The 23,905-nt window shown below is 40.5% G+C and overlaps 1 protein-coding gene and 1 pseudogene across 6 annotated transcripts in view; both read left to right on the top strand.

Moving 5' to 3' along the window:
* Positions 1-23,365, top strand: part of celsr1a (cadherin EGF LAG seven-pass G-type receptor 1a) — a 312,332-nt gene extending 288,967 nt beyond the window's left edge. For 2 of the 6 annotated variants that reach the window (XM_080207361.1, XM_080207356.1), the window contains exons 30-36: positions 2,400-2,525; positions 8,410-8,546; positions 9,716-9,816; positions 10,579-10,749; positions 12,093-12,338; positions 14,979-15,252; positions 21,939-23,365. In XM_080207361.1, the coding sequence (XP_080063487.1) occupies positions 2,400-2,525; positions 8,410-8,546; positions 9,716-9,816; positions 10,579-10,749; positions 12,093-12,338; positions 14,979-15,252; positions 21,939-21,963 (1,080 nt within the window). In that variant the 3' untranslated portion in view covers positions 21,964-23,365. The remainder of the gene's footprint in view (positions 1-2,399; positions 2,526-8,409; positions 8,547-9,715; positions 9,817-10,578; positions 10,750-12,092; positions 12,339-14,978; positions 15,253-21,938) is intronic. The other 4 variants (XM_080207358.1, XM_080207360.1, XM_080207357.1 and 1 more) reach the window with 4 other exon arrangements.
* LOC145355662 (U2 spliceosomal RNA) lies at positions 1,879-2,058 on the top strand (annotated as a pseudogene).
* Positions 23,366-23,905: the final 540 nt, after the last annotated feature.

The following is a 23,905-nucleotide window of genomic DNA, read 5'->3' as shown; positions in this document are numbered from 1 at the left end:
GTGACAGAGTGTTACTTTGTCACTTCGCTAAAGAGTAAATATCCCACATGTGTGAGATTCTTTCATATAATTTGTAACTAATTGGACTACTTGCTTGGCAAATTTGGTAGCCCGTGTCTTGAATGATGTGTTTGTATATGACTGAATGTCATTCGTGCTTCTAGAATCACCAACTATCCTTTGTGCCAACTGTATTGTCAGCACTTGCAGGTTGCAAATTTAAACAAGTATTTGCTGCTGGAGTGAGGACACCCCATGATTGAGATGAATGGCCAACCACTCCTTCAATGTTTGAAATACCAGTGTCTGACTTGTTTTGCTCACCTAAAGCAACCTCTTAAACATGTATTATTCTACCTTGGAGCTCCTGGGCTGATGTGAATTTAAACCTCTGCAGCACTCCTTTTTATTCTTCTCTCTCTGACACATTATTAATCATCACACAAAAGACCATTTACATTGGAATGCATTGTTCGACCTGAAGCATTTTAAGAAATGTTTGACTAAAAATCCAACTTGATATGGTGTTTTAGCTCAACATTTGAAACAAATATGGCTTGAAAGTGATTACTGGGTAAATTGATGTTTATGTAGATCAAGTCTGGCTTATTACCTCATCGTTAACAACTATTAAACCTTTCACACATTACTCACTGAATTGTTACAGCACAGAAAGACACCGTGGTGTCTGCACCAACTCTCCGAATGTCTATTTCACTGAGTGCCACTGTCCCTCCTCCTCCCTGTAACCCTGCATATGCTTCCTTTTCAGTTAACCATCTCATTCCACTTAAATGCCTCAATTGAACTTGCCTCTATCACACTGTCTGGCAGTGCATTCCAGACTCTAACCACTCATTGTGTGAAAACACTTTTCCTCCTTTTGCTTCTTCCGCCACTTACTTTAAATCTGTGCCCGATCATTCTTCTTCCTTTTAGGTGTGGGAACAGTTTCTCTGCATCTACTCTGTCCGAACCCCATATGGTTTTGGATCCCTCTAACAAATCTCCTCTCAACCTGCCTTCCTCCAAGAAGCACAGTCCCAAACTTCTGCAAACTATCTTTATAATTTAAGCTCCTTATCCCTGGAACCAATCTGCTGAATATTTTCTGCACTCTTCCCCAGTGCTTTCACGTTCATCCATTTCACTGGACATCTTTGGACTGTGGGAGGAAACCGAAGCACCCGGAGGAAACCCACACAGACACGTGGAGAACATGCACACTCCACACAGACAGTGACCCAAGGCCAAGACTCGAACCTGGGTTCTTGGTGCTGTGAGGCAGCAGTGCTAACCACTGTGCTACCATACTACCTGAATAATAATACTTAGGTTAGGTTTCAATGTTATAGTTGACAAGGAGTTAATTATAATTTTTTTCATGAAGTACAAAGATTACTTGGAGAGGTTTATTTAGTGTCTGTGTCTCTCTCGGTCGGTCCAGCCTTGGATCACTGTCTGTCTAGAATTTGCATGTTATCCTCGTGTCTGTGTGGGTTTCCTCACACAGTCAAGAGATGTGTAGGTCAAGTGGATTAGCTATGGGAATTGTGCAGCATTACGGGTATAGGGCAGGGAAGTGGATCTGGGTAAGATACTCTGTCAGAGAGATGGTGCAGACTCAATGGGCCGAATGGCCTCTTCTGTATTGTAGGGATTCTATGATTGCACAGCCCAGGAACAATTGGAGACTTGTTTAAATGTTATATTATGTGTGCTACTCTTTACCCAAAGGCAGGAGAATAACTTCCTAAAATGTGAAAAATATTGATGGCGTTAATTAACCAAATGTTAATTTTCCAGGTATTTCTATTGTGTTCCATTATTTAAATGATCGTTAATGTCCATTTCGAAACTGAAAATCCCTGCCATTTAATCGCTTCTCGGCGTTTTGGCTAAGATCAAGTGTAGTATCGACATGCTGTGCCTGGTTGAAGTCATTAGGTTACATTTCAGTTTCATTTGAAGCAATTTTTAAAAGTGGCATCTCAGCCTTTTGGCTAAGATGCAAATGAGATCGAGCCTTGGAGGAGGAGCTTGGATCATATAAATCAAGCCCAGGACAGGAGGTGAGAGCCCTGTCTTGTCAGCTTGGATTAGGAATGTCTCAACTTGTTGAGACTCTGAATTGGACTTGATTGGATTGAATTGGAATTTAAAAAATTTGAAAAACAGATGAAAATATTACTAGAAAAGCTAATGTCACATAGCACCAATACTGCAAAACATGTGTACATTTATGACCATCCAGAGGACAGCAGGACTCTCTCTGATTTACATGTGAACACTGTGTCACAATGGGAGCTAAATGGTAACCACCAGATTTATCTTGGTTTGCCTCCAAGAAATGTTTCTGTCATATTTGCCATTGTAAATTAACTCTTCTGTGGTTTCAGGGACTCTTCATTTTCTTCTGCCACTGTATCTTCAACAAGGAAGTTCGAAAAGGTCTGAAGAATATATTCACTGGAAAGAAACAACATCCAGATGACACGGTACTGACCAGAACCACAGTTTTATCAGTAAGTTACCAGGTTGACAGAAAAGGGATATTGTTTCATACTGTCCAGTCTGAAACACTGAAGGTGTGTAATTCTTCACAGAGCAAATGTGTCTCACCACCCATAATGGAGGTACATAGAGAGCTAAACTGGGTTGTCCCTGTTATTTGAGATTAGCATGATTTCTACGAGGAGCCCTTGCTAACCACACTGTTCATTGGCTGCACCCAGAACGTGGGAGAGAATAGAAAGTTCCAGTATTTTCTGCACTTGGTGCAGGTCTTGGTGGAGCAGGTGGAATGGAGGAGAAATGTCCAACATCCGCAACAGGCCAAGAGGTCCAGGCAGAGTCAAGAGTAAGTGGGAACAGATAACCATGAAGGTCAATGTCAAGAATCTAACACCAAGGATCTGGATGCAAAGGCATAAGAAGTTCAGTGACCCCACACGAGTGATTACGGTCAGTCAGTGCATCTTCAAATGCCAGATCCTACACTAGTCTCGGGCACCACAAGGTTCAGTTATTGCTCAATTCACAGTACCCTTATCACTCTCCTCCCAACAATCTCTATCAGTCAGGTCTCGTACCTGCATTCATATACTCCACTGCACTCTTATGCGTTTGACATTGCTGAAAGCTTCACACCCACATCATATAGTTTAACCACACTGCTAGCTCTTCAATCATGATGTATCAGCACACCAGCACTTTAAGAAGGCCATTCACCACCACCTTCACAAGGACAGTAGGGGATAGGCAGTAAATGCTGGCCTAGCCAGAGACACCCACATCCTGTGAAAGAATAAAAACAATGACAACCACGTCACCCAGAATCATAGAGATTTACAGCATAGAAACAGGCCCTTAACCCAACTTGTCCCTGCCGCCATTTTTTTTAAGCATTAAGTTAGTCACAATTGCGTGTGTTTGGCCCATATGCCTCTATACCCATCTTACCCATGTAATTATCTAAATGTTTTTTAAAAGATAAAATTGTACCCACCTCAACTGCTACCTCTGGCAGCTTGTTCCAGACATTCACCATCCTCTGGGTGAAAAAAATTGCCCCTCTGGATCCTTTTGTATGTCTCCCCTCTCACCTTAAACCTATGGCCTCTATTTTTAGACTCCCCTACCTCTGGGAAAAGATGTTGACTAGCTAGCTGATATATGCCCCTCGTTATTTTATAGACTTCTAAGTTCACCCCCAAGCCTCCTACCCAAACAGATTGAACAACACTCACTGACACAATCCCCTCTGTCTTGCTGGACAAGCTAATGCATAACCGGAGACAGCGAGAGCGAACCTGTGGAGGACAGGTACACTTGTATAAGCAAAGTTCCATGGAAGAGATGGTTCTGAGGGCATGACTACAGTGAAGCTGAAACCATTGTAGTTAACTTCATATCCCTCTTCCTCCTTATCCCCCATAAACATGTGACTCTTACCTGACCCCCCGCTTCCCTTACCACAACGTTACCCTTTCACTTCTTCATGTGGCACTTATCGTGTGTAGGTGTGTGGTTTGCAAACTAGAGTCACAAATTACATTGTCAGGGAAAACCTATGTTTGCTCAGTAGCCAGCCTTTGGTGGCTGAAATGTAGCTGGCATGCCAGACTGCCACAAAACAAAGACATCATGACTGCTGCCAGGACGCTGGGCATTGACCTGCATGTAATGGAATTCCTTTTGGTTCCAGGAGAGTGGCAGAGCTGAAGCAGGGCCTTCACAAAGTGGTGTGTGTATGTGCAGTCAATGACAATCTACATCATTGGAAAGTCCCTAATCCTAGCAAATCCTTGGACTTGTTCTGCCTGTTTGCATCTGGGGAGAGAGAATCTAGTTTTCTCTCTTTGAATAGAGAGTCTCGGTAACCCCTCTTATTCAGTAGTAGACAGCAAATGATGAGATGTTGCAAATATCTCCAGTCTGGCTTGGAAAGAATCAAATGTCTAGAAGTTTATTGCCAAGGTCACCTTCACAAGCACCAGTGAAGCAGTCCTTATCCTCTGACAGCTGGCAGCTTTCAGTGAGGGTGTCCTTAATGAAACGCAGAAATCTCGCACAATCTTCATTTCTGAGGTTGAATATGGTCCCTGGATGGGTATGGCCTCCTGCTGAAAACCCTTCTTCCTCCTTCCTCTTCTGGCAATTTGTCCTACTCTGTAAGATCTGTAAGCTGATTCTGTAACTCGTGCTGTATTCCATGGGGAATGCAAGTGAGTGCACACAATATCTAGCAGCAATTGATTTGTTCAACAGCCTTTCAGTCAGCAAAAGGTTTTTCAGCACATACCACATCCCACCCTATAGATGTTTGTATCTTTCAGCAGCTATGGAAAGCTTGTGGAATAGTAGCAGCAGCCTGAAGAATTTATCTATCAACTAACTAGAAGCAATTGATAATTCACATTAAATAGCGTCTGGGGGGGATGGGTCCTTTGTGTTGCTGAACACATTCAGCTGTGCAAGGCTAAGAGAGGGCATTAGCTGGAGTGTCTGTTTCCAAAATGGCAGTCCCAGTATCATATCAGGGTTACATGCTGGTTGACATTGCTCTGCATATGTCCAGTGTGCGCTTGGGTGGCACAGTGCTTAGCACTGCTGCCTCACAGCACCAGGGACCCGGGTTCAATTCCAGCTTCAGGTCACTATCTGTGTGGCGTTTGCACGTTCTCCCTGTGTCTGCGTGGGTTTCCTCCGAGTACTCCATTTTCAACCCATAGTCCAAAGATGTGCGGGTTACATTGATTGACCATGCTAAATAGTCCCTTATTGCCAAGGGGATTAGCAGGGTGAATCTATGAGATTACTGGGATAGGGCCCAGGTGGAATTGTTGTCAGTGCAGGCTTGATGGGCCAAATGGCCTCCATGTGCATTGTAGAGATTTTATGATTCCTTAGATGCTTGTTACTAGCCCCATCACCAATTTGCCATTGGTCATGACTTACGGCACAAATATGTGCGCACGCAGCAGACGCCACTTTGGTCCCCAAACATTGGGCATTATCAAACTCAACTTCACACCCATAATCTGCTGCCCTAGTTACTGTAAAACTAACATTGAAAGCTTTGTGAATGTAAAACAAAAATATTTTACACATTAAACTTATTCATATTTTTGGTGAAGCTTAAATTATAAAGTATAAATGAACTTTTTGGTTGATCAATCCAATCCGAAGCTAAACAATGTTATTCCATTAATCTTCTATAGCTGAAAGTTGACATTTTAGGAGAGTTAATTATTGCAGAATGAAGTTACAGTGTAAAACTTGTAAAATCATCCTAACCCCACTCAAAAGTCATATTAGAGCATTTACAAATGTCTGGATTCACAGGTTGAGCTCCTCATAATATCATCTTATTGAATGAGTTGGTGGTTTTGAGTTCTTAAACTGTATCTGGACTACCATCCCAAGCACTGGTCACTCCTAGTTCAAAGTTCCTCTGTCACTTCACTGGTATTAACTTTAGTGCCTTGTCTTATGGTGAAGAGGGACCCTACATTTGTCTTACATTTTGCCTTAATGCATCCTTAATAAAGATTGTCTCTGACTCCAACTTACACCCATAGTCACCAACATATTTCCATTGAAATGGTTATGCCACTACTAGATATCATGTGGGTTCTAGGAACATGAGAAGCTACATTAGAAAAATTCTTATTGGAGAAGATTTATGACCAGAGTTCTGTGAGGTCCAATCTTCTCATGTCAATCACATCCAGAGGCTTCTGCCCACTCCAACGAATCATCCTAATATCACTCAGTAATTGCAACCCACGTTGGTGAACCCTGACCAATTGCATTCCACAAATGGCATTTTCACAGGCTAGGCAATACATGAACTAGAATGCTCTGTAAAATATTCAATGCTTTCTGTATGTACTGGTCCTTATGAGCTTCAGTCTTGCTGGCAAGCCAATTTATCAGGCTCCTTTTTTTAGTGCAGCAAATTATCATAGTATTAACTGATCTTGTTTCAAATAGTCACTAGTCTGGGGCAGAGAGACTAATCTTTGATGTCTCCCTTCAGACTGGCTGATTTTATACTTGTGTCCTTTCTTTTTGTACTCAATAGTCAGAGTTAATTAACAAGACCTGAATTATATCCCCCTTTCTTCTATTTTGCATAAAATCAAATTCAATTTTGAGGGGATTTTCATAATGCAAAATACACATTTCTAAAAGATTATTCATTTGATGCACATTTAAAGGGAGCAATGTGTCATTGTCCCGTTGACAAAAGTGTGCCTGAAGGTGCACACAATGTTCTGAATGTGATCTTACTAATGAGTTTTGCAATGTCTTGGACTGAATCATGCGTTGTCAATAATTGTTTAACTTCAATAACTTTATGCGAGACTTGCCAACCAATTTTTTTTTTGCCTTGGGAAATGTTTTGGTTGTACTGCTAGTCTGCTCAAGTATTGCATGTTTTAAAGTAATGTAATCACGGCATCAAAACTTTTATAAGAAATTGCCAAGCATCATGAAGAAAATGCCTCATTAACAATAATCAATCTTCTCTCTTGCCGGCAACCAAAATGTTAGCAACGTAATTAAATCTTTGTTATGATTACATTCACTCTCCAGTCCCATCTTATAATCAAGCAGATTTATATGGCACAATCTCACTGCCCGTTCACACCATGCTCCTGCTACAGCGAAGACAGAGAATTTGGCGGCAAGTCAAATCTCTGTTCACTACAGTGGGATGGGAAAATCCCGCTGGCGTGAATGGTTGAAAATTTGGGCCACAGAGTCAGATTATTGTAGAAGTAAGTGTTTGTAAAACCAGAAAGACGACCTAAAAAGCTGAAAGAAAATTGTCGGAGAGATTCCCTTGTCACGAGCTTACGAAACTACTGAACAAGGATAGAGGATAGTGCTACAAAATCTGGTGGCATTGTACACTAGCACAAGTCCAAAGCTATTTTCCAATGTAATCGTTGGGATATTGTCACAATTATTTGGAAAGGCATTGACTGCGCTCGCTTATGAAATTGAAGAGTCAAACAACTGACAGTTGTAATCCTCCTTTGCAGAATAACAGCAAAGCCTGATTAATTGTAACATTTTTCTGACTTTGGGAAAAGAAGCTTTTTTCCAATGTCAGAGCAGACAAAGGGTTATCCAGACTCGAACATTGGCTCTATTCTCTCCCCACAGATGCTGTCAGACCTGCTGAGATTTTCCAGCATTTTCAGTTTTTGTTTCAGATGCCAGCATCTGCAGTATTTTGCCTTTATCGATGGGCAGCAGAAGCTGGCCAGCCAGCGATGCCCATATCCCATGAATTAAAAAAAACTTGCTGTCCTAACAAACAAAAAAAAATCTCATTACCTCAGAGCTGCTTATTTGGAGCACCTTAAGTGATGGAGGGTTTGACTTTTTCTTACATTATGTTGTGTTAGTGCTACAGTTGCCACATTTAATTGCACCAGAATGGAATCATGGTCGTAAATCTCCAATTTCTTTTCAATAATGCAGCTCCCACCTGTTTCTGGGAGATCCGCTAAATTGGGGTCTGCTCAAATAGGCAGGCATCTGGCAGGCAGTCCTTGCACATTTAATTTTGTCATTTGGTCTAGTTACTGCTTAAAAAACAAATGAGGAGATTGAGGCACCAGTACCAGGGTTGGTGAACCATTTCCAGAATCTGACAAATAGTAGATTAATGGTAGATTATAAGAAATGATAGTGCACAGTTCATGCTATACAATTGAAGAGAACAGCGACTAGTTCAGCAACAGTTCAGTTCACCACAGGAAGCATCAAATGTCACATGCTGTAATTGGATCTCCCTGTTTTTGCCCATATGCTTGGTGATTGGAAGTCACTGGGCTAGTTTAACAGGTGGCATTAATGGGTATAATGAAATTCTACGCTCTCTTCCAGCGGTCTCTTAACTGTAACAACACGTACGTGGATGAAGGTCGAATGTATCGCACTGCCATTGGGGAGTCAACGGCTTCCATGGAGAGCACTGTCAGGTCAGCCAAGAGTCACAATAGCTGCATTGCTTCTAAGCTCAGGTAATCAGGTGGAGGCTGCATGATTCTGATCTTTTCAGGTATTGCTTCTAATATGACCAATTGCATGTACTGTTATCATCACTCTCTGTTAATTTGCTTCATCTGATGGTGTCAGGTAATCCTTCTTTTACAGTATCTAACTGATCGTGCTTGCTTTTGCCCCGTTTATTAATGCTATCCATGTTTCGCATTAAACTAAATCCCTGCAATGAGACATTCAAAGCCATGGAAATGTGATGAGTTGGCGCCCGTCATTAGCTGATGAGGTGTGTTTAATTTCTGGCTAAGTACAACCTGAGGCTGTGTAAATCCACTTGGAACACTGACAAGTGTCTCTGAATAACAGCATTGTGAGCAGACTGCTCCACAATTCACATGATTCTGCACAGGACACCTATGTATGGTGAAGCTGTGCAGTGAGGAAACAGGAAGGGCTGCGTGATTCAATAGCAGAGCTGGCAGAGAAAGCACTGGCAGTTTTTATTTTCTGAAGAATTAAACTTGAAACCAACCACTGTGAGGAGAGAATGAATTCCTGCAGCTAATTGAAAGGAACATCTTCATCAGAGCATCGGAAATATCCCACCCGGTTCACTCACCTCTCGTGGTTACAATTATTTTCCTTTCACTACTTTTGCACACTCAACCAATCAGTGAATTTACACCTTTTTCTTCTTGTGTTATCCTTTTTTCCAAGTTATTATAGTTACCCAGGAAGTAGGAATAATTTTTCAGCATTGTAGCAGTTGCCCGGTTATCCACTGCAAATAAATATTGTTTTTCTATTGGTTCTGCCACTAGCCTGTTCCACCAATCCCACATTCCCTTTCAACAACTGGTTGCACGCAGCCCTTCCATTGGCTCTTGATGCTCGAGGTCATGATCTTGGGTCACACATCCTCTCACCTTGGTCAGACTTGATGTAAGGCTGCTTTTAGAAGATGGTAATTCCTCACTGTTTTCCAATATTGACCCTCCTGTTTAAGGTTATTCAACTTTTCTTGCAAAGGGAAAATTTATTTTCCCTTATTTCTTCAAATTGCTGATCCATTTACTTAAAACAGGAGGCATCCAGCCTGTAAGCTACTGTAATCTTAACGCACCTCTTGTTTTGCTGATTAATTTTGGCCAAGTTGTATTAATACTGAAGACATTATGTATCTTCTCAGGGATGAAGCTCAGAGAGTGAGCTTATTGTCAAGTCAAGCGGAAGGTGGCCGTACAGAACCAGATTCTTCAATATTCCGCAAAAAAGTAAAGAAACCTGAGGGTAAGGCTTTTCGGGTTCATGAATCTGCAATGTCCATTTATGCAGAATGTTTACTTAAGAAGTTTAAGTGATGGCAGTAATATTCTGAATACGTTACTGATACGGAATAACCTGAAATACTGCAGCTGAAATAAGTATGCCTTTTGCTGTCTGATGATATCTGTTCAACGCATGCAACTAATTATGCTCCAGTACTAACTGGTTATCAAAAGCTCATATAGTGGTGTCTATATTAATAGAATAGAATCCCTAAAGTATAGAAGAAGGCCATTCAGCCCATCAGGTCTGCACCAACTCTCCCAACAGGGTGTCCTACCCAGGTCCTATCCCTGTACCCCCACATATTTACGCCACTAATCCCCTGAACCAACATATCTTGAGACACCTAAACGACAGTTTAGCATGGCCAATCCACCTGACCGGCACATCTTTGGAATGTGGGAGGAAACCGGAGCACCCGGAGGAAACCCACGCAGACGTGGGGAGAACGTGCAAACTCCACACTGCTACCCAAGGCCAGAATCAAACTCATGGCACTGTGAGGCAGCAGGGCTAATCACTCTGCCACCATGCCAGCCTTGATTAATATTGTATCCAGTTGTACTGTAACTTATAATGGTATTGATGCTGTTGCTATGAACTTCTATATGATGATTACTAACAGATAGAATCAATGCACATGAAATATTATCAATTAATCATTCAAACCTGTTTTCCTGTTTTTCGCTCATGGACCTTTTCATACACCTTTACCTTTTCCAGAGCCAGATTCTGACTCGGACAGTGAATTGTCTCTGGAAGATGATCATAGCAGTTCCTACGCTTCAAGCCACTCATCAGATAGTGAAGAAGATGAGTTTCAAGGGGACCCCAACTGGAAGCAAGGAGCACCTAAAAATAATGAAAAAAATCCAATACACAGTACACCAAAGGGTAAGACAAAATGCAAGTAACAATAAGAAAGACGTGGCGCCTTGTTTCTGTCAGTTGTGTTGTGAAGTGTCTTGCTACATGGTAGTTCCACTGACTGACATTTCTGCTTCCAAGGAGGCACTAATGGTTCTCAGTCTGGCATTTGCCTCACTTGTTTACACTGAGTCTAATCCATTCTCAGCTGGGCTGGATTGTGTCAAATTTGGATTGTGTCAAATATAGATTACCGCAGTCAGAGAGGAATCCCTCAACAATCTCCCTTACCTAAGTTCAAGGCAGTAACTTCACACAGAGGCTTATTTTGGATTTGAGAAAGTGAATATTAAGAGATTTTACCTTTTCCCAGATAGACTGTAAAATGTATTTTTCGGCCAAGTTATAACTACCCAGATATTATCCGGGCTTGCCTCTTCAAAAATTGCATCTTCCCACTTTAAGAAAATACAAGAGAGGTGGGTTCTTACACTGCATGTATAGGACAACAAGAGACACTGGGGGGGATTTTACGGCCTCACTCGGGAGAATTCCATTGTTGGATCCTTACTCACTCCGATTCTGTGGCAGTGAGGTGGTAGAGTTCTGGCCACTATACCAACTCATTTACAAGTTCATTACGAAACTATTTAGCACACAATATGCTTTAAAGTCAGGAAGTACATTGCAATGTTAATGACTATAAAAGATAGTCATAATCTCAGTTCAAATAAAGAATCCAATAAAACTTTAAAAATACAATGCCACAGCTAATACAAATCAAGAAAACCCATCAGTATTCAAAGGAGCATTTCACCAAAATCCCTGAGTAAGTCAGTTGCTGGGCAGCTTGATAGAAAAACTGTGTCTGCTTTCTGAATCCAATTCCTCATCAACCAGTGAAACATTGAGGTGATGCTCCCACTACCCTATTTGATTTGATTTATTATTGTCACTGTATTAATATACAGTGAAAAGTATTGTTTCTTGTGCGCTATATAAAACATTTGGTTCGTAGAGAAGGAAATGAGAGAGTGCAGAATGTAGTGTTACAGTCATATCTAGTGTGTAGTACAATATTTCTGATTTTTTGAAAGGAAACGGGAACAGTTATACCCTTCTGAACCAGATTGCATCATTCTGTAGCACCCACTTTGATTAATTCCTCCTCTTGTGTGTGTGGTTGCATGCCTACAGTTTAGTTGAATGGACCCTACACTAGAGTGCCACAGTAACATGTTAAAGCCCTCAGCTAACATGTAACATGTCTATTAAAGATTGGATTGACACTCCTGATACTTTTGAGAGTGTAGCTTATTTCTAATTAAGCTTTAACTTCCATCCCCCTACCCCACCCCACCCTCAAACAGCTGAGGCCATGCCCAATCACGTGAAGCATTACTGGCCTGCCGAGTGTACGACAGCCAGTGACAGTGAGGACCATGGAGCATTTGAGAAACTGAAGGTGGAAACAAAAGTGAATGTCGAGCTTCACAGAGAAAATAAAACAAATCACTGCTCCGACATTCCCAGAGGAAGTGAGGATGAGCTGCAGGAAAAGGAAAGCACGTCAACACCTCAGCCGAACTCCTTCCCACAGCCAGAGCAAAGGAAAGGCAAGTACTCCCCTCAAAATGTGAAAGATATCACTTCGTTCTTCTGCAAAGTAAGATTTTGTCTTTCTAATAAACTTAAAATCTGAACAGAATACACAGCTGTTCACGTAGACCTAATGATTTGTTTAATTTCATAGTTACATCTTCTGCAAAAATATGACATTTGTAACAGCATCTCATTAAATTATCTGAAGTGAAATGATGACCCATGTCCAACATTTAAGGAGTGGGCACACATTTGGAATCTTGGAAATGCAGTTGCTCCAATGGATTTGATCATTAATATGAATGGCCTCCTTCTGCACTGCAGGGGCTCTATGATTGTTTGATTTTGAACTACAGCACCAGGTAAAGGAATAGCTGATCCAATTGGCACTAGTTTAATATTTACACTGGAAATGTACATTCATGTTTTACTTAACAGAAATCTCTCTTTTCTAGAGCAGGTCAATGGGATGAGATTTTTCTCTTTCTGCTGGCTGTAATTGAAATTCAGAATCCTTTAAATATTTGAAATTATTGTAACAGTCCACACCGATAAAGAGTGAATTTGGCTAGTATGATAACTGCACCTCCAGTCACAGGGACCAGTGCTTGCTAGGAACTGGTACTCACAGTAGTTCAGATAATAGACTAGCCAGTGCTCCTCTGTGAGGCACCATCCTACATCAACATAAATAAACTCATCCTGCAAGGAATCCGGGCAATTTAGGGATTTGTAATAAGCTGCTCCTCTCTTTTCATACAATCATAGAATGCCTACAATGCAGACGGAGACCATATGGCCCATTAAGCCTGCACCAACAACAATCCCACCCACACCCAATTCCTGTAGCCCCACATATTTACCCTGCTAATCCCCTTGATACTAAGGGGCAACTTAGCATCAACCTAACCCACACGTCTTTGGACTGTGGGTGGAAACTGGAGCACTTGGAGGAAACACACGCAGACATGGGAGAGTGCACAGGCTCCACACAGACAATCACCCAAGGCAGAATTGAATCCGAGTCCCTGGGCACTGTGAGACAGAAGTCCTAACCAATCTGCCACCCTGTCCCAGAAGAGCATGTTGATGATGTGCCTTCAAAGAACCAAAGTGGTCGAGGTGTTTGAAGTAGAACTTCTAATTGGTAAATTATAATGACATAACTTTATGTACGCTGTTTTTAACTAGATTTCGGCCTACTTATCTGTTGTTTAACCCAGCACAGATCTCCAATTATGGCCACCATATCCTGGAGTAAGTGCCAGTTACTTCAATCCTGCACTATAGGATTGTAAAGAGTTTATGAAGTGAAAACCTCACATTTCTTTCTGCCATCACTTGGATTTTATGCAGAGATCTGTTACAAATGAAAGCAGTGTGTGTCTAAGTGTTTATGTTACTGGGGGAATTGATTAGCAGGGCATGGAATAAGGAGAGAATCAAACCATGAAAAATAGCAGAGAAACCCCTCTTGGGGCAAATTTTTCAGTCATTGCAAAATTTATTGAAAGGCTTGAATCCAGTGTTGTTTTGTAATGACAGTTTACCTAAAGAACTTTTCACAGAGGAAAATAACCTCACCCCCAGTCATTAAGTCATTGCTTAGATTGCTCTTTGCTGCTGATGTTGATGGGTGGCACGGTGGCACAGTGTTTAGCACTGCCTCCTCATAGCACCAGGGACCCAGGTTCAATTCCAGCCTCGGGTCATTGTCTATGTGGAGTTTGCACATTCTCCTTGTGTCTGCATAGGTTTCCTCCAGGTGCTCCAGTTTCCTCGCATAGTCCAAAGATGTATGGGTTAGATTGATTGGCCATGCTAATTTGATCCTAGTGTCGGGGGAATTAGCAGGACAAATATGTGGGATTGCAGGAATAGGGCCTAGGTGGGATTGTGGTTGGTGCAAACTCGATGGGCTGAATAGCGTCCTTCAGACTTAATAATTTTATGTTTAAGTTAATGTAACTTGCATTTCTCTGAACTGGCCCAGTTACTATATAAGGCTGTTAAACGGCATCACTTAAATCCTAAAATAAGAATGGTTACCTTAAATCTTGGGCCAATGGATGAGTGAAGATCAGTCTGATGCTTGCATTGATTTGGCATCCACAGACTTTAAAGTCCTTAAGCCCATTATTTCTCACTTAATATTTTCCTTTTGCCAATCAACACCCATTGTCCAGTCCCACTATTCTTTAAAATTATCTTCAACTGTTTTATTTTGTAAGAATTCCAATTCTCATTCATCTGATCCCTTTTGTTTCCTGTTATTTTTTATGGTTTGAGTCTCTCCTTATTCCGTGCTCCGCTAATCAATTCCCACACTAACACAAACACTTAGATACACACTCTATTTATCATTTGTAACAGATCTCTGCATAAAATCCAAGTGATGGCAGAATCAACAGCAAGAAATATGAGCTTTACACTTTATACACTCTTTACAAGCCTTCTTATCACCAATGTTGCTCTCAGAAAAGTAAACAAAGAAAATGTGCTTAATTTTTGGTCATGTTGTCATCAGAGGTATCTCTGAACACTAATATTTCAAAATACATTATTGAAATGAGTTCTTTGACACGGTGAAAGGTTATTTTAAGAAACGCTTGGCAAATTATCACTGAATTTTATAATTATTTTTCGTCACACAGGTATCCTGAAAAATAAGGTCACTTACCCACCACCTTTAAAAGAAAAGAATCGGATAAATCAAATACATAATGAACTCTCTAACTGTAAGCCGACAGCTATTTCTTCACGGACTTCCTCAGTCGGATCCAGTGATGGGACACGGGCAGGCACAGGCGTCTTGATAAAGCAGCCGAGCAGACAACAATCACGAGACCAGTTAAATGGGATGACACCGATACCAATGAGTATTAGAACAGGCACAAGCACAGTCCACGGAGATACCTCCGATTCAGAGTGAGTATCATGGGTGACGTGGAATATCTATCCTGAGGTAAAGTAAGCAATAGAGCTTGTGATTGGAACACTGGATCCTATCATCGTTGATACTTTCACATCTACCTCAACGAGCTTGACAACAAAACATAGTCCTTAAGATACTGGAAACATCAGGCCCATCAAGCCCATTATTTCTCACTTAATATTTTCCTTTTGCCAATCAATATCCGTCCTTCAGTCACACTATTCTTTAGAATTATCTTCAACTATTTTCTTTTGTAAGAATTCCAATTCTCATTTGTCTGATCCCTTCTGTTACTTAAAATAATTCTCTTTGGCTGTTGACCACATTATTCATGGACCGCAGTCTTGCTATTGTTTATTTTCTTCTTAAAGTATCATGATTTTGGAATGCTCCGGAAGGGAGGGTGTGTCGATTTGCATTATCTTTATTGGTGGACTACTTAAATGCTTGGACAATGCCATCCCAGTTAGATTTGTACAAACGAGAATGGATTCAGCATAGTGAGAATCTAAATCTTTCTTCGATCCCCAAATCATCCTGGTAACTATACTCTGAACCCTCTGTAATGTTACTGGAAAATGTTCCTAATGTGCATAAAACAGAACAAAAATATTTCAAATGTGAGAATTGTAACAAATTATTCAGGATTAGTTGAGAGAAATTAATTAGCGTCTGGTTTCCAAGGAGATTGTAGGTCATGGGAATAGTTTTGACCAGGTATACTCCACAGAACTCACAGATTCCTGTGCTGCTGGAACCAAAATAATGTCATTTTATGAGAAGCAGGTTGAGCAATGAAAATGTGAGGATGGATGGACATTCTACAGATTTATTTGATTATTTTGCCAGTCAGGGAACAATTATGTAGGAAATCAAGTCTCCAATAAGGTAAACTAGTGTTCTGTGGAATGATCTGATTTGACACAGTGGCTGCCTCACAACACCAGGGACTCGGGATCAATTCTGGCCTTGGGTGACTGTCTGTGTGGAGTTTGCACATTCTCCCTGTATCTGCATGGGTTTCCTCCCACAGTCCAAAGATACACAGGTTAGGTTGATTGGCCATGCTTAATTGCCTCTTAGTTTCGGGGGAACTAGCAGCTTAAATACATGGGGTTATGGGAATAGGGCTTGGGTAGGATTGTTGTAGATGCAGACTTCATGGGCTGAATGGTCTGCTTCTGCACAGTAGGGATTTCACGATAAGGTAAGTGGTCTTCTCTCATGACACACTTAGTTATATTATTATGAAGGAGTGTCTGTGTGAGCAGTTATATTCAATCAAGATTGGTTCCACTGTTGCTCAAAAGAATAGAAATCTTTTCTCCTATTATTGGCTGTACAGTTTATGATTCTGATTTTTGTGTTGTACAATTGGGTGAACAAATTAACAGCGCCATTCCTAAATCACCTCCCTGCTCCAATTATTTTAGAGCAAATATAAACTCAGATATTTCTTTTATTCGTTGATTATAACTTTTACTCATCACATGTGAAATATGTCGTTGAAGATCAGGATTTTTTTTTAAGTACACATTTACCTTGAGGATGCTTCCCCTGTTCTAGAGCCCACTGATGGGATTCACTTCTGCGAGGCTGAACCATCAGGCACGTGGCAGGAGACCAGCAGAAACTCTGTACGTTTTTAGGCCCTTCACTGAAGCTTTAAATGAAATGTCATCTTGTGCATTTGTATGATGGAATGGTTAATATGCCTTAATTATTCTTTTTTCATAAAACTTACCACCTTCCCCTCCCCCAAGCCCCCGTGAAGTAATGTTTATTCATTTATGTTTAGAGTTCTACACCCTTATCCAGCTGCATTGCTCTCTCTCTAAATGGGCAGAAGTAACGCAGACATTTATTAGTTATTTTAACACTGGCTGTATGTGACATGTGGTCAGTTGCAGATGAGTGGGAATACATTCAGTTTTTTCAGCCTTTTAATATCTTCTTGTTTAAGGTATCCATCTGCCTTTTATGGTCTCCATAAAGGACAACACGGTGCACAGTGGTTAGCACTGCTGCTTCACAGCACCAAGGACTCAGGTTCAATTCTGGCCTTGGATGATTATCTGTGTGGAGTTTGTATGTTCTCTCCAGGCCTGCATGGGTTTCCTCCTGGGGATCCGGTTTCCCTCACAGTCCAAAGATGTGCAGGTTAGGTGGATTGGCATGCTAAATTGACTCATTAGTGTCAAGGGAATCAGCAGGGTAATTAGGTGGGGTAAAAGGGGTAGGGCCTGGGTGGGTTTGTTGTCAGTGCAGGCATGATGGGTCGAATGGCCTCCTACACTGTAGTTCTATGATATGCCCCACATATTCCCTGGTCAAGGTAATGCGGGGACCTCTCCCATCAATGGGATCCAAATTCCATTCACTCCCACAAGGAATATTTTTGAAATGATGCCATGTCATTCCCCCACAGTTAGTTTCAGGAGAGCTGCAAGTTAGAGAACTCTTCAGCACTGTGTCCCGTGCTTCCAAATGTTAGCATTGTTCTTTGGGGTAGAACAAAAATCGAGATGACAGCAGCTTGTCAAACCCATGAAATAAAAAGTAAGTTGGAACGTCTTAACTTCTGGCTCCAGTCAGTGACAAAAGAATTACTCGGTTGCCACAGGCTACAGTTTTTCAAAAGAAAGGACTGTCTCACAAGACTGCCCATGTGCCCAAGCCTTCAGCAGTCACTGTCCTCCTTACTGTCTAATTATCTCGTATCTCTCTCGCTCACTGCTTTGCTTTCTTTCCTTGTCTACCTCTTTAACAGATTGGGGAATTTAGTGCTGATCAAAATGGTAGATGTTCGTGTTAGACAAGGGAGCATTCCACTATTTCAGTGCCCAGTGTATAGTTGGCTCAGTTACAATGAGTTGCAATGAAATTGCATTTAAAAACTGAAAAAAAAATGCACTGAAAAGAAAATAACAGTTCAGTTATAAATTGGACAGTCGTATCAAAGGACTTTTTTTTAACATTCATGGTGTATGGGCAGGGCCAGCCCTTGAACTGAGTGGGTTGCTGGGCCATTTAAGAGCCAACTACGTTGCCATATATCTGGAGTCACATGTAGGCCAGGCTAAGTAAAGACAGCAGATTTCCTTTTCTAATGGACATTAGTGAACCAGATTTTTTGTTTCACAACAATTGACAGTGGTTTCGTTGTCATAAGCTGATTGAATTCAAATTTTGGCATCTGGAATGATGGACATTGAAACACAGGTCCCCAGAGTATTGCTGTTAGTCTCTGGATCATTAGTCCAGCAAAAATATCACTTCACCACCTATCCCAATATATTGAGCATTTGTTTGCTAATATCATGCAACAGGACTGTTTAGACATATTTTTTCCAGTAGGTTTAAATTAGAAGACTAGTTCTTACTATCACATTTTAAAATACTGCTCCTTCACTGTAAATAATGTTTTGTACCATTGTAGTTGTTGTAACTTTAAATGTGATCTTTGTGCAAAATGGTGTCACCCATACAATAGCAGTCTGTTCATATTTCCCGAGCGTTTGCCATAGTAATTAATCTTACTGTCTACGGTTTTTACATAATGTTGGTGTCCTAGCAACAGATCTGAAAAAACCCCATTACACCAAGTACCTGAAGGGATTTTTTTTTGTTATATAATTTCTAAAGTACCATGAGGTAACTGCCAAGATTGTAGATGCCTGGAAGAGGTGTACGACTAGACACGCCATGAAACCTCACAGGCACTACATTCCTAGAATTGAATAGTTTGAATATAAGGTCCAGAAAACACCCTCCAGCTTTACTCAAGTAGTAGCTGGCCTATTTAGATTGGTTTCTTGGCTTTTAAGTACTAACTGCTAGATATTGTATCATAGAAGAGCAAACTATCTCATGGTTTGCTTTCTTTCAAAATAAACCGTCTTTCATTTGAGCTGTGAAAAGTGTTACCACTTAATCATTGTTAAATTTTTGTTTCCCACATGACTGTTTTTCCCTTCCAATTTTCTCCACCCTTTTTTCTACCCTGCAGAAGATGTTGACTCATGCAGATTCATGTACAGATTTATGAGTGCTAACAGCTAATTGATATGTCACTATCTGGCTAGTCCTTGCATGTATGAATCTTGTCAAAGGTGGCACATTTTTCAGCATTGTGTGTGTTCTTTGAAAGGGGAAGGGGTGAATTGATAGAGTTGGATTCCATCTTCAGCTGAGGTCCATATTTGCACTTTGCGGTAAAGATCACTGTACGTTAACAGCATGAATCCTGGCTGATTTTTCCAACTCTCCTCCCAAATCAATGTCTTCAAGGACAATTGAAGCAACTCTGCATCTGTCAACCTACAACCTGTTTTGTACCCCACCATATAGTACATTTCCCCCTGAGATGCTGGAAGGATATAATTATTTTTTGCTTTATCCTATTTGATTATGTGAATATTTATCTTCCTTGTCTGTTCAAAACACTGATTCGTGCTGGAATGGGGTACACAAGTCTCAACCATTCTATCCTCTTCCCGTAGCTCACCCAAGTATATATTGTGCTGGGTTAACCCAGCAAGTGGTCATAGACTGACCACTGTGCCATTGATGGCATCACAACCGTGCCAATCCTGTTGTTGCCTGATGGTCATATGTGCTTTCAAACACATTGTTTGGGAGCAGTCACCCTAGTTAGCTTTCTTCTGTGGCACAGGGATCAATTGTACCGATCCAAAGAGGACCAACTTAATGCAGACTGAGAATCAAGCTAAAGATCCTTTGGTCTGCTAATTAACACTGCTCTTGCAACCTAAAAAGGCTGTGGTATGCAGTGGTACTTTTCATATTATTTAATTTATGTTGTGTTTTTTCATATTTTACTATTTTGTATAATTAGTTTAAGTTTAAAGTACAATCACATTTGTATTAAATCTGGTACACTGCGCTGATAGGAGTGTTTTGTATTGAGAAACGCCTCTTATCGAAAAACACCAGACACCATGTCATCAATGTTTCTCACCATCTTGGTTCCACCATTTCTCTATGGGATCTCTCCACGGCCTCATCACTCCGTATCTTTGTAATCTCCTGCAGCCCCACAGTTTATTTGCACTTATCTAACTCTGGCTCCTTTAGCATGCTCAATTTTAATCACAACAACATTGAGGCCGCACCTTCATTTGCCAAGGCCCCAAGCTCTGGAAAACCCTCCCTTCACCTCTCCACTCCTTTACCTTGATTTCTTCCTTTAAGGCATTCTTTAAAAGTGGTTCGCACCGCTGCCTCACAGCACCAGGAACCCCAGGTTCGATTCCAACCTTGGGTGACTCTTGAGGTGGAGTTTGCACATTTACTCCATGTCTACGAGGGTTTCCTCCCACAGTCTAAAGATGTTCGGTTAAACTGAGGAAGAATTTAGCATTGCCAATACAGCTTACCAACACATCTTTTGGATTGTGGGAGGAAAGCTGCACAGACGGGGAGAAAGTACAGACAGTGACCTAAGCCGGGAATCGAACTCAGGCCTTTGGCCCTGTGAGGCAGCAGTGCTAGCCACCATGCTGCCACATAAATGAAAGATGACTAATTATTGATTCCATGGGAAGAATTTTCTGGCATCACTGTAATTCCCCATCGCATTTACCATGTGGCCATAGATTTTGAAGGAAGACCAGTATCATTAGGTGATTTGTTTTTGTCACAAAGAAGTCACATGCATGTTTTACCGATGCAATGACATAACGGTGTATTTTGAGGCAATTAACATTTCACCTTTTGATGTAAATTTTTAAGGGAATGGAAATGAGATGTGTGGCTTTTTTTCTGTGAAGATGTTAACTTACAATGACTGTTCAGTTAACATTATCACACTAGTATATATTCACTAGGCCTTTTTAATATGGAGAGGAAGACCATCTTGACCCGTATCTAATTGTGATTTGTTTGTGCCCCTAGTGTGCTTCACTGTTGCTGAGGAAGTATCCTAGTGGAATAGTTTAACGTCACTTAAAATTATATTTGTGCATTTTGGTGAGGCTAAGTAACCATGGTGATATGTTGATACGAAAATATAGACTTTGTTGTGCTAATTTGGTGTGAACAGCTTATATATTGTGCTCTGCATTGAAACAAAGTGGGCTCAAAACTGAATATGTAATGCAAGTTGCATGCTACATTAACTGTTAACCCAACAATGTTTTAACAACTAAACCCTTTCATTACTTATAATTTTACAATTTCACATAATGTAACATAATTCCATAGAAATGCTAAGGATAACTTCAGTTATTTTATCTGCAAGTAATGATCAAATTGTACACAAAGTGAGAATTTTAATTTTTCTTCATAATTAGAAGACTTAATTTAATGAGCAATCTGACGTTTTATTTTTAGTAAATGTAAGAGTTGGAAAAATTATATTAAAATTCTATCATTCTAAAAAACAGAATGTGAAATTTAAAATCTGGAGTTATTCAGCATTACCCTGGGAGGTAACATAACTTAGCACTATTATTTGTCCTTGCAAACTTGACTTTGCTGTTTCTCGCACTTTTAAAATGAGATTGCATAGACTCTGTTTTAAACCTTTGCCTGTGTTGCAGCATCTAATTTGAAATTGCACGCTAATAATTTCAGTACAACCCTTCTCTTCGAACTCACCTGTTGGTATCACATAACCATGATTCTGCATGTCTCCCCTTCCTTCTCTCATGTCCAGAGGAAGTAATGAAACCTCAATCTGACCCATCAGGAGATCAGAAGGATGATTGGATCCCCGGGAACTCTCGCCATTGGTGATCCCAGTTCCTGTGTACCTCAGACTCCCATCACTGCACTGTGGTCCGTCAGTGTTGGCTACACGAATAGGATTTTCTTCCAGCCAGTGACTGCAAATGGGAAATAAGGCCCGTGGAAATCTATACAATTCTGGAACTGGGAGAACAGGTATGTGTGGCTTTCAAGGACACAAATTTGACCCGTGCCAAAATATAGAACAGACCTGTAACCAGTGCGCAGTTCTACTGATCGTGGACAAATTGGATATCCTAAGGAAACGGACAAGTCCCATAGTAAATCCCAAAGTGCTCCACTGCCTCAAATTCAGTCTGTTGGGTGGAATTGCAGACAGCCTGATCTTTTTTTTTAGAAAAAGCACTATGCCTTATAAATGCCTCAGTAACAAAAGGCTGGACTCCATGTTGGCAGTGCCAGTGAATCGGTTCGAACCGGGATATATCCTGCACGTCAGTTGGAAGTGCTAGTCGCATTAAATTCAGGCTGCAAGTGTCTTTCCAAATCTCATTATTTGCCTCAAGAGTGGAAGGGTGTAGTCATAAAATGAATGCCTTTTGTACAACGAATTTCTAAGATGTATAGATACTTTTATATATTTTGTAAGTGAAAACTCTTGAAGAAGTCTTTTGTATATGCTTAAATTGTTTTGATTCTGTTAATTTGCGGTTTGTGAAATAAGTAAATCTTCTGACTTTTATAAAGATTAGAAGGTTGCACAATTTTACTTGAATTTGGTGTGTTTATATTGTAAAGTCAACATTTTTTTCTATTAAGAGAAAGCTGTAACAATTTATAAGAGAAATAGAACTTGAATATGTAACTTCTAAGACAAAATTATTGGAAAATTTAGAAATGGAGAAAAAAGGCCCTTTTTTTTAGCTTAACTATGCACTTGAGCTTTGGAAAATTCACTTTTAGTTCAAGCACCTTTATTGGCCTGCAGGGAAGGTGGGAGGGGAAAGGTGAGGGCGAGTTCACCAGGGTTGACCAGGAAGGGTATTTGCCAACCAGTCTTGCTTGTTTTATTTGGATACCTGTGAATATTTGGCATTATTAATACTGTAGATTTGGTTTGAATTATTCTAGATAGAAACTATCGGAACAATTCCCGTTTGTATATTGTGACTTACCTGCTGTAGTAAATTTTTCTGCCTTTATTTCAGAATGTTTCTTTAAACTTTAATTCAGTTTTATTCGAGGCACATTTTAAAGCAAGATGTTTTTAAATTTTATGATGAAAACTGGACTTTTTTTTAAAAACAGATGTATGATATTTATTAACATGCAAAACACTGGAAACACCGTACAGAAGAACAAAATTGTAAAATAAAGAGATTTTGACTTTTTCCATCTGCCTGTGTTGACATCGCTGAATACCCGCCTGACTGCTCTGTAGGAAATGAATATTAGTGCTGTCAGAGACACATCAATACGGGAGCATCACGGTGCTTTGCAGTGGGTTACAGGATACATACACTCCCATCATTCCTCACGAAGCAAGTTCTTGACAGAGTGAAGAGAGCTGAGAGATCTCCAATGTGAGAGAAAGTGTGCTGGGTTTTTGTCACACGTCTCAGCAAAGGTTAGCAAGTACCTTTGGGCAGATTTCCTCATCAAGACATGATAGCCAAGTTCATGAAATTACAGCTCTTCCACATCTTCCATAAAAAAATCTTGAATCACCAATCTGCTTTAAAGGGCATGAAAGATGTTTGATTATTGCAAAGAAATAGATAATAAAAAAATACTTGAGCATGCAGGTGTGTTTCAAATCCATAATATTTGTATGATGGCAATCACACGCAAACATTTTCTTCAAATATGATTAAGTATTTATTTACAGGGCTTACAGGGAAGTAAATAGTCATTGCACGTAACAAATTGCATTCC

The sequence above is a fragment of the Carcharhinus amblyrhynchos genome, chromosome 19 (assembly GCF_965287045.1).
Source record: "Carcharhinus amblyrhynchos chromosome 19, sCarAmb.v2.hapA, whole genome shotgun sequence".
Lineage (NCBI taxonomy): Eukaryota > Metazoa > Chordata > Chondrichthyes > Carcharhiniformes > Carcharhinidae > Carcharhinus > Carcharhinus amblyrhynchos.
Note: the sequence above shows the minus strand (reverse complement) of the source record. Positions and strands in the feature narration are given on the sequence as shown.